The 12344-nt window shown below is 37.8% G+C and overlaps 1 protein-coding gene across 2 annotated transcripts; it reads left to right on the top strand.

The window, feature by feature from the left end:
- Positions 1 to 126: 126 nt before the first annotated feature.
- Positions 127 to 9069, top strand: PIGA (phosphatidylinositol glycan anchor biosynthesis class A). 2 transcript variants are annotated; one of them, XM_085323123.1, is made up of 6 exons: positions 127 to 213; positions 436 to 1089; positions 1621 to 1753; positions 3543 to 3675; positions 4895 to 5101; positions 6072 to 9069. In XM_085323123.1, exons 1-6 carry the CDS (start codon positions 168 to 170, stop codon positions 6333 to 6335), a joined length of 1437 nt encoding a protein of 478 aa, XP_085179249.1. In that variant the 5' UTR covers positions 127 to 167; the 3' UTR covers positions 6336 to 9069. The 2 variants fall into 2 exon arrangements, with proteins under 2 accessions (XP_085179249.1, XP_085179250.1); XM_085323124.1 differs by lacking the exon at positions 127 to 213.
- Positions 9070 to 12344: the final 3275 nt, after the last annotated feature.

The following is a 12344-nucleotide window of genomic DNA, read 5'->3' as shown; positions in this document are numbered from 1 at the left end:
CCGGGCGCGAGCGAAGGGTTAAAGCGAGCGCTGGGCGCGACTCGCGCTTCCGCCCCGTCCCTGCGCCCCGCGGCCGCTCCGATTGGCCGCTCCTTTTCCCGCCTGACGCGCCGCCGGGAGGAAGGCGGGCCGCGCGGTCGCCGTGGTGACGGCGGCCGTGCCCGGAAATGGGCGGGCGCCGGGCGGTGCCTGCAGAGCGCCGGCCGCCGGCAGGTAGGTGCGTGCGTGCGCGCCCGCGCGCGCACCCCAGGCGGCTCGGTTGCCCGGGTGATCGCCCTCTTAAAGGGGCCGCCCCTCGGCGGCGGCCGTTGGCGCTGCCGGGGCTGCGGCGCCGCGCGGGGGCATGGCGGGGCCCAGCGGCGGTGAGGGCGGCGGGGGGCGGCCTGGAGCCCCCGCGGGCGGCGAGTGACGGCGCCTCGTGGTTGCCCCCCGCAGGCGAGGGGCCGGGGATGGCGGCGCGGCGGGCGCACAGCGTCTGCATGGTGTCGGACTTCTTCTACCCCAACATGGGGGGCGTGGAGAGCCACATCTACCAGCTGTCGCAGTGCCTCATCGAGCGGGGCCACAAGGTCTTGGTGGTCACCCACGCCTACGGGACCCGCAAAGGCATCCGCTACCTCACCAACGGGCTGAAGGTCTACTACTTGCCCCTGAAGGTGATGTACAACCAGTCCACGGCGACGACGCTCTTCCACAGCTTGCCTCTGCTCAGGTACATATTTGTGCGAGAGAGAGTCACCATCGTCCATGCCCACAGCTCCTTCTCGGCCATGGCCCATGACGCACTCTTCCACGCCAAGACCATGGGGCTGCGGACGGTGTTCACCGACCACTCTCTCTTTGGGTTTGCGGATGTCAGCTCGGTGCTAACTAACAAACTTCTGACTGTGTCCCTGTGCGATACRAACCACATAATCTGTGTCTCTTACACAAGTAGGGAAAACACAGTGCTGAGAGCAGCTCTGGATCCTCAGATAGTCTCTGTCATCCCTAATGCCGTAGACCCCACCGACTTCACTCCAGACCCATCAAGAAGGGATGACAGTACAATAACGATTGTTGTTGTCAGCAGACTTGTTTACAGAAAAGGTAATGGGGGCCAAAATGTAAGTGTATTTTGTTTGCTTGTTTTTTGATATCCATATCTATGGTATGGATTAAATGTGAAACAGGAGCCTCCCTATTTCATGAGGTGAAGGTTCTGAATTTTTATGCATTGAAGAAGAAGAAACATACATTTCAGTCTGCACGCTTGGGATTTTGAGGGCTATGTCTTCTAAAAATTGAAGATCTTGAAAAATGACATTTGTAAAATGGAAGATCTGCTTTGTATTGGGAACCAGGTTTAGACCCCAAACTATTAAGAACGTTTTTACTGTTGCTTTTAATCAAGCAATAAGAACTTCAGTGATTTTTTTCATTACTGTCTCCTAACAGATCAAATGTCCTTTTTCAGAATTTTATGTCCAGCAATACAACTGTCCTTCTGAGACAATGACTTTCTATTTTTTTTCCCCTCCTCCTGCCTTTTCCTCCCAAATAAACTTATAATAATAGCTACATTACAATAAGTTTTAAAATCAAATACAATAACCGTTTGTTTAAATTTTGTGCTCTTAGGTATAGATTTGCTTAGTGGTATAATTCCTGAGCTCTGTCAGAAATACCCGGATTTACATTTCTTAGTTGGAGGAGAAGGACCAAAACGAATTGTTCTGGAAGAAGTGCGGGAAAGATACCAGCTACATGACAGGTTTGTTCTATGTATGTTTAGGGTCCTTTAGTGTACTTTGTGAYAGAGAAGACAACAGCAACTCTCCTCATGTCCCTCCCCTGCTCTCATTCAAACAAAGAAATCCAAAAAACTTAGGTTGGAGGAGGAGAACCACTGAGGGAAAGGCAGGTACAGCAGTCACTGACTGAATACTTAGAGTTGTACCTTGATCTTGCAAACTTATTCATACGAATAGATCCTGTGGGAACCTTCAGATGATTCAGAAAAAATCTGAATTAGACATGCATTTATTTATATTCCTCTCTGAAATAGTGGTGTTCAGCTTATACTTGTTATATTACCGTGTAATGATATATGATGTTAGGCATCTAGTTGGTGTGACTGCTGCTCATGAGGAGCATCATGACTGCTAGTAATTCTGCAATCTTCTTCCTTGTTGAGTTCTCTATTTCTTTTTTTTTTTGTTCTATATCAAACTTTTCAGTGTAGTGGTTACCAATATGTATTTTTTTCTTCTAAATCAAACTTTTCAGTGTAGTACTTACCAATATGTATTTTTGTGGCACTACAAAGACACCTGTAGGTACTACTGTGTTACCAAACTGTTTCTATGACATATATGTGTTTAAATATTTCATTGGGATTTTTATTTTTTGGTCAAAACCAATTTTGTGTAGCAAATACAAGGTTCTTAATTTTCCACTTCATTTTTAGTGTATATTTTTTTAAAAAAAAGTATTTGGTGGTGCCAGTGCATCTTTTTAAAACAAGTTTTCCCTACTCCCTCCTACCAAAAGTTGAAAATATAACTTTCATCAGAATTAGGATATCCTTAGCTGTATCTAGTTATTCATATATATTCCAGAATAATATGTTCCGAGTGTGCATTTTAGAAAATCTATAGGCAAACAAAAACTAACTTCTGTTCTATTGAAGTAAATATGTAATGCGTATTGACTAAGTGAATATTATCCAAGAAATCTGCCTACTTTGTTGCTTCTGCTAGTTCAGTGCAGAGGAGAGGCCCAGGACAGCCTTTTATTACGAAGCTTTGTGGCAGTCCTATCAAATGCTCCTACTGTGGTGACTTTCACTGTCCAGCTTTCTCTCTTGTCAAGTCTTCTGCATTCCTTACTGCAGGGCCTCTATCTTACGTTTCCCATTCTGTATTTCAGTCTAATGATTCTTCACTCTGCTCCCCCGTGGCATGGAAGATAAAATTGTCTGTTAATATCATTATTCTCCGTCTTCTGGTTTTCCAGTCTTACGTCAAAATAATAGGTCCTGATCATTGATGTCCTATATATATATATATACACACACACATACATATATATATATATGTGTGTGTGTGTGTGTGTGTGTGTATATATATATATATATATAATGTGTGTGTGTGTGTATATATATATATATATATATTTTCCCCTTGGACTTTGAAATTGGTCAGAACTCACATTGCAAATTTATATAATACATCCAAACAAAGAAATGATGACAAATCTTAATAATTAACTGAATAAAGCAATATTATCACAGCACAGTAACAAAGTTTTGAAGGCATTTACAATTAAAACAAAGCAGAACAACCCTCCCCCAGCTTCATTTTTGTGTTGTTTTTTAATGTGAAAAAAGCAGAATCTTGTATTTTTTCTTATTGCTAGCAAAGATGTAAAGGAACCAGAACAAAGATGTCTRTGATGCTTTTCTAAGTATATGTATACCATGGGAAATATACACTTTTCAGTATATGGTAATATTACATAGCATGTTTACATTGCAAATCTAGTGGCTATCTTATATGCAGGGTACGTCTCCTAGGAGCCTTGGAACATCAGGATGTTAGAAATGTCCTAGTCCAGGGGCATATTTTTCTCAACACTTCTCTCACTGAGGCATTTTGTATGGCAATTGTGGAAGCAGCAAGCTGTGGTTTACAGGTAAGAAAAGACTTTGGCTATATAGAGTGCATGTATGCATTTTAAACAAAGCTAATGATTTAGTAATAAGTGCTTGTGACATTACATTTCATCTGAGGCTCTGTTTTTACAAAGGTTAGCAAATATTATCCCCATTTGCAGATCACCTGGAAGCTGAGACAGAAGGGTTAACCGAAACTGCTCAAGCTCCTAGAAGAAACTTATGCAGAATTGGGAATAACATGTAGATCTGCTAACTCTCAGTTCTCTGAACTAACCAGACTGCCTCTCCAAAATGCTCTTTTGTATGTACTCCTTTACAGAGTTTTGGGGTAGTTGTTTTTCATAAAGATTTACTTTTACACTTTTTATTGAGGATTTGGAAAAAAAATAGCACATGAACATGGCTGAATTTGACCAATCAGGAATATTRAATTATCAGGATAAACCATTGTATTAGAACTATTTTCTTCCTGAACAAAGAACAGACATTCATTTTCTTATTTTAGCTGAAGATATATTTACCTTACCAAACAGGGATTCCAGACAGAGAAGAGGAGGAGAGAGAGGTAACATTGGAGAATTTACAGTAACGCCCTTGTTGGCAAAATCTATAGCTCAGATTAGCAACTCAAAAAATCCTCCCAAAAAGTTATGCAATTTTCTTATTGTTGCCTGCTGTTTACAGATTATAATGTAACACGAATCTTGCTAGCATCTTACTTCCTTTTGAAAATAATTCAAATTGAAAAGACTGAACTTTTGAAGAAATTGTTGTAGAGTTCAGTAGTCTAGAAACCAGGAACTGGAAGTGGATAAGGTAAAACTGCCTTCCCTGAGCAGACATTGTAGTTTCCATAAGGGACTATGGAGAGAAAGTCCAAAATCCAGTTATACAGATTTAGTTGCATGCTGTGACAAACACCTTTAGGAAACATAACTGTCTTGTAAAATACTCACTAGATAGTCTTCTATTTTACCATGCTACCAAAGAATCATTCTGAATGTAGTTACAGGTAACCTGCTACGCTAGGTCTTTTATACGGCCTAGACAGACCTTCAGTTCTCATCAAGGTAAAATTCCTGAAACATGACATCAATCTTTGCCTTCACGGCAGCTAGTAATTGAATTTTTTTCTCTTCCTCTTAAGTACTCAATCGAAACAGTGTAATAACAGTATTATCACTGCATTTCTGTTGCTATGCAACCTATGTACTTTTTGCTTTGTTTCTTTCAAAGGTGGTGAGTACACGAGTTGGAGGAATTCCTGAGGTGCTTCCAGAAAATCTTATTCTTTTATGTGAACCCTCAGTGAAATCTTTGTGTGATGGATTAGAAAAAGCGATTGCCCAGCTCAGATCAGGAACATTGCCGTCTCCAGAAACTGTTCATAATAAAGTAAAGACATTTTATACATGGAGGAATGTAGCAGAGAGAACTGAGAAAGTATGTATAACTCACTTTTTTTGTTTTTCCTTTTAAAGTACAGTTCTGAAAAGTGACTTCTTTGAAACATTACTGTGCACATACTCTGTGTAATTTCTCAGTGAGCTTGCTGTCAAGTACACTTGCTTCTCCCCTAGATACACCTGCCCCACATAGATATTTTTTTTCTATTTGTATTCCTTTTATGCCACAACAGCTGATAAAGCACTATCTACTCTTCAGAATGTTCTAGTTATATTTCTACTCCATATATATATATATATATATATGTATGTATGTGTATATATATGTGTGTGTATATATATATATATATATGTATGTATAGACAGGTAGATAGATTTTTTTTTTTTTTGCACTGTAAGTAACTCTCCTGGCATAACTGGAAAACAGGCTTTATAAGATGTATGAGAAGGGAAAAAAAAAAGAGTTCTTGACACTGTTTTGTTACAAGTGTTTCTTTAAATAAAAAGTCAGTATCTTGCTCTGATTCATTTGATTGTGCAGAGATTAGAAGATTGTCCACTCATCCATTAGTTCAGCTTTCTGTGCTGAAAATATAGTAATTGCATGTTCAAACTCTGTTCTCCTCTGACTGGTGTGAATATAAGATCGGAAGCTAATTGAAATATCACATAGAGGTTGCTTGAATTATTACATGACAGATATATTTGCTACCTTCCGATTTTAATAAAATACTTTGGAGTTCTGTCACAGAGTAGAACACTTACCTTTTTCTCCTCAACAGTTGTGTAAATTCATGAAATTTCTAGAACAGTATTCATAAATCAACATTTAAAATATGCAGAGCTTTTTGGGCAGAATCATCCAATCTAATAGTTAGGAGTAGGTAATGCATTTTGTGCACTGACAACAAAGTGCTGTTTTTTTATATAATTTATTTATTTATTTATTTATTAGGTAGATGTGACATTGTCTTAAGTGCTTACTTTGYCTTCATCTTCTCCTTTAGGTGTATGAGAGGGTTGCAGATGAAGTGGTTTTGTCAATGGATGAGCGACTCAACAGACTAATATCTCACTGTGGCCCGGTGACTGGTTATATTTTTGCTCTTTTTGCTGTTTTGAGCTTCCTTTTCTTGGCATTTCTGAGGTGGATGACTCCAGATTCCATTATTGATGTTGCAGTAGATGCCACAGGTCCTAAAGGTGCATGGACTAAACAGTATTTTCTTGGTAAAAAAGGAAGAGTTAAAGAAGAAATTTTGATTTCCTAAAATGCTCAAAGTGGAGAGAGGGGGAAGAAAAAAAAAGCATCATTCACTAAATGTTTAAAGCTTGCTGTAGAGATATTATTTTAAAACTTCTTCAGTTTCTTTCTGAAATTCTTGGAAAGAAACTTGGTTAAATGTGCTACCTCAATTTAGGATTAAGTTTAATGTAGTTTTGAACTCATGGAATTTTATGCACATCTATTTTGCTCTTAAAGCTGGGAGAGTACATGGATTTCCACAGCTTGATGTTGAAAGTCATTGAGACAAAAGTATGAGACTTTTCTCCACAACTAGAATACTGTAGAAAGAGTGAAGGTAAACTCTTATGGTATTTGGGAAATCAAAACACAAAAATTATTAGTGTGACAGTCTTCTGCTTGCACAGCTTTATTATTTTTTAGTTCTTCCTTTCTCTAACTGAATTAGAACAATCTGTTGCTATGCCACAAGTTCATTATGGATTTCTGGTATTTTCTGAAGTGTTAAACTTGTCCCATTCACTTATGCATATGAAAGTGAAGTAAAGCATATGGCTTTTAGGTGAAGGAATGATGTTATTTAGAGATAAGCATAACATGCTGTAGCGTTCAGAATCAGCTMAGACCTGAAAATGCCTCCAGTAGTCTATGCCAAAGTGTAAAGTGACACCGGTGTGAGAGAGATGGAGAATCTCTGAACGATGAGACAAGCACCATTGTGTTCTTCCCCTCCACTTACAACGTAAATGGCATTTCAATCTGGCTCTGGGAGGGGCAATATTAGTGTGTATGATTTCACCTAGACCACATCAAAGGCACTGTCAGGCAGGTTCTGCAAGTTGAATCTTCTTGGGGAAAGTGTCCCTTAAATGGAAAGAACTTACAGATATACTTGTCTTGCAAGAAATGTGCTTTCTCACAACTGTTAGCAGCGCTAAGTAAGGTATAGATATACCTATAATAATAGGAAGAACATGTGAATGGGTGAGGAGGCAAAGAGGACTTTTCATGTTTATATCAAACAGCTCTCAGACTACTGCCTGATGCACTKGATTAACTTCTCTTTCAAGCATTGCTAAAGACTGTAATTTTTTAAAGATTTTATGAACCTGTCCATAGTGTAATTTTGGACACTGTATTAATATTAAAACTGTGCAATATAAAAAGATTGTTTTCAAGCTCTTGAAGGACAGTATTTAAAACACAACTTTTGTCAATGTTGTCTTGTTTCTGTTGAGATGTAAGTAGCCTAGTTTCTGCTGTTTTATAATTTAATCAAACCTATTTTCATGAAATACTGAAAGGTAAAGTGAAATACATGCCATATACAGTCTATTTTCCTTTATTAGAATTTTTAGCCTTTGATACTTAACATACAATATGTATTGTCTTACAATGTGAATTTTTTTTTTAATTCTACATTAACAGTGGAGATGTTAATGGTGCCACAGAGATTATTGATAATTAAGTGGAATTAAGCTAATATTTTACTCTTAAAAGCCTTCCCCTGTCCTTTTTCTTTGGTAAGGCTACAACTTTTTAACAGCACTGATGATCATTCCAGGGAAATGCTTTTGTATGTATTTTTAATATATATATTTTTTAATTCTGTTTTATTTCTTCTTTTAGTTTTCCTCAACATTTACAAACACAAATCGAAATTTAGTCAGGAAAATGAGACTCTATTCAAAATACTTTTTTTTTATTTTTCCTTGTGCAGATCATTGCATTATGTATAACATAAGACTAATGATAAGATCTGTAATTTACAGATTATCTAAAATTTTATTTACCTTGTAATAAAGCATAGCTACTTCATTAATTATATATTCCCATATATTAGAAAGTATAGCAAAATACTCAATTATTGCTGCTTCCTATCATTGATATTTGGACCTCTTGCAATAAATGACTGACTTTAAAACAAACAAAAACCATTTTGCACAAGTTGCAGAAAAAATTAACTGGTTTAACTACAGCTACACTGTTTCTCAAGTAATACAACTTACATTACACAGCTCTCTGTAGGACTGATTCACTTGCCTGCCTAATGCAGTGAAGTAAAGGATGATGCAGTTGAATCATTCACTAGTTGTCAAAAGCAAAAAGTAGTAATGGATGAAATGGAAAGGTTTAAATAAAAAAAAATAAATTGTAACTGTAAACAAGTGGACAAAATTAATAAATATGTTTTAGGAATATATATTCAGGAAATGAATAAAATAACCATTAAAAAATTAAAATGTTTCAGTTATGTTTGTACACAATATTTGATCATTGTGAAATACTGAAAATGTTACAATGTAGAGAATTATACTGAGTAATGTCTTATATGGAGCAAAGCCYTGTGTGTGGAGGAGGAGTGGGAAGTACCCCAAACCTTCTATTTAGAAGCCACATTGCTCCCCTTCGTAGAAGGGACCACATAGTGCACCTGGAAGTGTTTTTACCAGCTTTCTTTCAGTGATGGGATTCTTAAATGGATCTGTACAGGCACAAGGGAGAAATTGATGGTTCCAATACATCATATGCATACACTGTGAATTAATGTATAGATAGCGTGTTGATAACTGAAAATTCTATGCTAAACCAGAACAAGTATCATGCAAAAGATGAATAAAAGATTCATTTTCCAAATGGTTTATTAGGGGATGTGGATACGGCTGTAAGAAGTTAACTACACTTTAATRTACTTATTTTTGTGCTCAAGTTTATTTGTCTTTTTAGAAATAAACTTATTTTTCCCCTTTTGATATTAATTTCTCTTGTCTAGTCCTTTTTTCGTATATGCTTAGACTTATAAACAAATGATTATAACATTACATCTTTATGATGATCCAATAAAATACAGACTTACTGTAAATATATTTTTTAAAAAAATCATTCCTAAAGTGGGTTTACAAACTATTACAAGAATATTTCTTCTTTTTAAAAAAAAATAATTTGATGTCATTAAACTTATGTCAACATAATTTCTCTAACATCCTTTTTGGCACTCACTAGTACCTTGACTTCTACATTTTTCCTAATTATTCTAGCAATGATCTAGTGAGTTAGATAACTGGTCAGTTTGGGACTRAGCACACCTTCAGCAAGCTTGCAGAGCCTACAAAACTCGGACAAGTGGCTGATGCAGCAAGTGGTTGTGCTGCCATTCACATGAACTTGGCCCCTGGGCAGGAATAGCTCCTTGCACCAACATAGGCTAGGGGATGACTGGCTGGAAGACGGGTTTGCAGAGATGGGCTGGGAGATTCCTGGTGGACACCAAGTAGGACATGAGCCAGTAACGTGCGCTTGTGTGAAGGCAGCCATCAACATCCTAGGCTGCATTAGGCAGTGTTACCAACAGGTCAAGGGAGAGGCCTCTTCCTGCTCAGCCTTGCTGAGGCCACACCAGGAGTGCAGGGTCTGGGCTCTGCAGTTCAAGAAGAATATGGAGCTACTGGAGCAAATCCAGTAAATTGCCACAAAGATGATTAAGAGGCTGGAGCATCTATCATAGGAGGAGAGACTGAAATACCTGGGACTCCTTAGTCTGGAGAAGAGAGGGTTCAGGGAGGATCTTATCAGTACTTATAAATGTCTGGTGTGGAAGAAGTAAAGAGCATGAGGCCAGACATTTCAGCGGTGCCCAGTGACAGGACAAGATGCAATGGACACAAACTGAAACACGGGAAATTCCACTTGAATGTAAGAAAACAAATCTTCATTGTGAGGGTGGTTAAACACTGGAACAAGTTGCTCAAAGAGGTTATGGCATCTCCACCCTTAGAGATACTAAAAACCTGACTGRACAAGTTGCTCAGAGAGGTTACGGCATCTCCACCCTCTGAAACATTAAAAACCTGACTGGACACCATTCTGAATTACCTGCTCTAGACGTCTCTGCTTGAGCAGGGGATTCAACCAGGCTATGAAGATGGATATGTRGGGAACAAAACTAAAGGCAAGATGTGATTATACATCTGAATATATCATTGTTCTAAAATTATGTTTTTTCTGGTAAATTTAACAGATTATTTTCAGATTTTGACTTGCTTCAACACTGGCATAACACAGGATGATATTTGTGTGGAATTCATTGAACTTTAACCACCTATAAACTGGTCATCTAGTACAAGCTAGTTATTTAAATTCACTTTTTAATCAGGAGTAACAGAAAAATGCATCAAGAGAATGAGTCATCCCATGCTAGCACAGATTTTGAAGACAAGACAGTGGAAAATTACATGCTGGAATTTCCTATCCTCATGCCTGGACAGCAGAAGGAGTTCAGATAACTAGACCTTWCACTGTGTTATGGGTGGGGTGAGATGGATTGTGTGTTAGATGAGAAGAAATCTAACTCTGCTCAACCGAGAGCAAACCCATGAGTCACTATACACGTCGCTTTTTARAAGTAGGGGTGTTGTAACTCTGCTAACCTAAGGATGCAAACAAGGTAAGGCTTGTGCAGGAATTAGTATCATTGATTAGATCAAACTGATAGAGATGGAAAAAAATAGGCTCTGTAGCAGATCCTTGTCCAGGTCTCTTCCCTCAGAGATTATGAAGAGTTTCTGTGTCCAAAAACTTGCCTATTTTTTCCAGTTATCTTACTTTGGTTAAATATATTTGATCCTGTAACTGTCTCAGCTAAATACACAGGAAATACGCTGGTGTAGTTCAAATGCACGGCTGTCAGACATACGAATAGACCAATACCTCTTTCAACTTCTTTGAGAAGAGGTCCTGCTAATCTTTCTTTCCTTGTCAAGTTCTTCAGGTCATATCTGATTTATATCTCATGCTCAGTTAAAATTAAGATGATCTTTAATGAAACTGTGTTGTCTGCTAAGCTGGTCTACCTTTTTTTCTTGTACTAATTCTTTGTATGTTTGTAAATTAAGTATATTTAAGGATTAACTTTGCATTTGTTTGGTGGACCTAGTTAAACTCCTTTGCTTATTCACCAACTCTTGACATCTTTATTTAAGGATTAACATTTCTTTTGGATGCTTTTGATTTGACAAACAATTTAGTAACTGATCTACAATCTAGCTGAAAGCAATTCATGAAGTGGTTTAGGCATCCTGCAAAAATTCTCAGTAAGGCTTTTTTTTTCCCCTACCCTGTGTTAACTTGTTCACTCCAGCTCTGTAACCTATCAATTAGTTCCATAATCCATTCCATTCAAAAAATATGTAGATTCTATACAAAAGTGTGAGTTTTCCCTTTCAATAAAGTTTTTTTTTAATTGTTGTTTATTAGCCAGTGAACAGAGCTATTTCCTAATGTTGTTTAAAAGTTTTCATCATTTTTATTCATATTGAAGAATTTGAAGAATTTTCATTTGGCTGAAGAGCAAGGGAGGAAAGAAGAGATTCCTGTCTCCACTTCGTTGTTGCTCTTCCATTCTGCCACGTCTGTTCATAAGCCTGTTCCTTTGCTCAGCTGCTTTCAGTTTTAGACATGTCAGTTGTTTCTGAGTGATCACACCTGACCTTGCTATCATTTATCTGACTACCTCCCTTATGAGCATTAATATTTCTACAATGCTGTTCAGCTGTCTTCCCACAGATGATCTTTTTAATCCATTGCAATCATTTCCCCAATTTTCTTATTCACTAAAATAAGATTAAGAGATTACATGAGCCTTTTTAAAATTACTCCATCATTTACCTAAACATTTGTAATTGTGCTGGTCTGAAGCCAARTGTCTGATTTTGCTACTATGCAAGTGGATTTTGTCCTTCTGGAATAGTTGTTTTTCTTTGATGGCTTTCAAGTGGTCAGACTTCTTCATGTTTTTTTAGACCAGCTGAAGAACTTTTTATTATTATGTTGTGCAGCCTTTGGAGTTTCATCCTACTTTAGGGACTCAGAGAATTTCAGTGGAAGTTGTCTGATCTCCAGTTGTGTTGATTCCTATATGAGAAGGATTTCTCCATCRTTTAGGCTGATATTTTCTTTGTAATGATCTGAATTTACCTTACTGATTCTATGATTCTATGAATTTCTTCAGTTCTTTGTTTCTGTTTCTTTCCTATAT

The sequence above is a fragment of the Rhea americana genome, unplaced genomic scaffold (assembly GCF_003343005.1).
Source record: "Rhea americana isolate MKP2758 unplaced genomic scaffold, rheAme1 scaffold_82, whole genome shotgun sequence".
In the NCBI taxonomy this organism is placed as follows: Eukaryota; Metazoa; Chordata; class Aves; order Rheiformes; family Rheidae; genus Rhea; species Rhea americana.
This window is presented reverse-complemented; position numbering and strand designations above follow the sequence as displayed.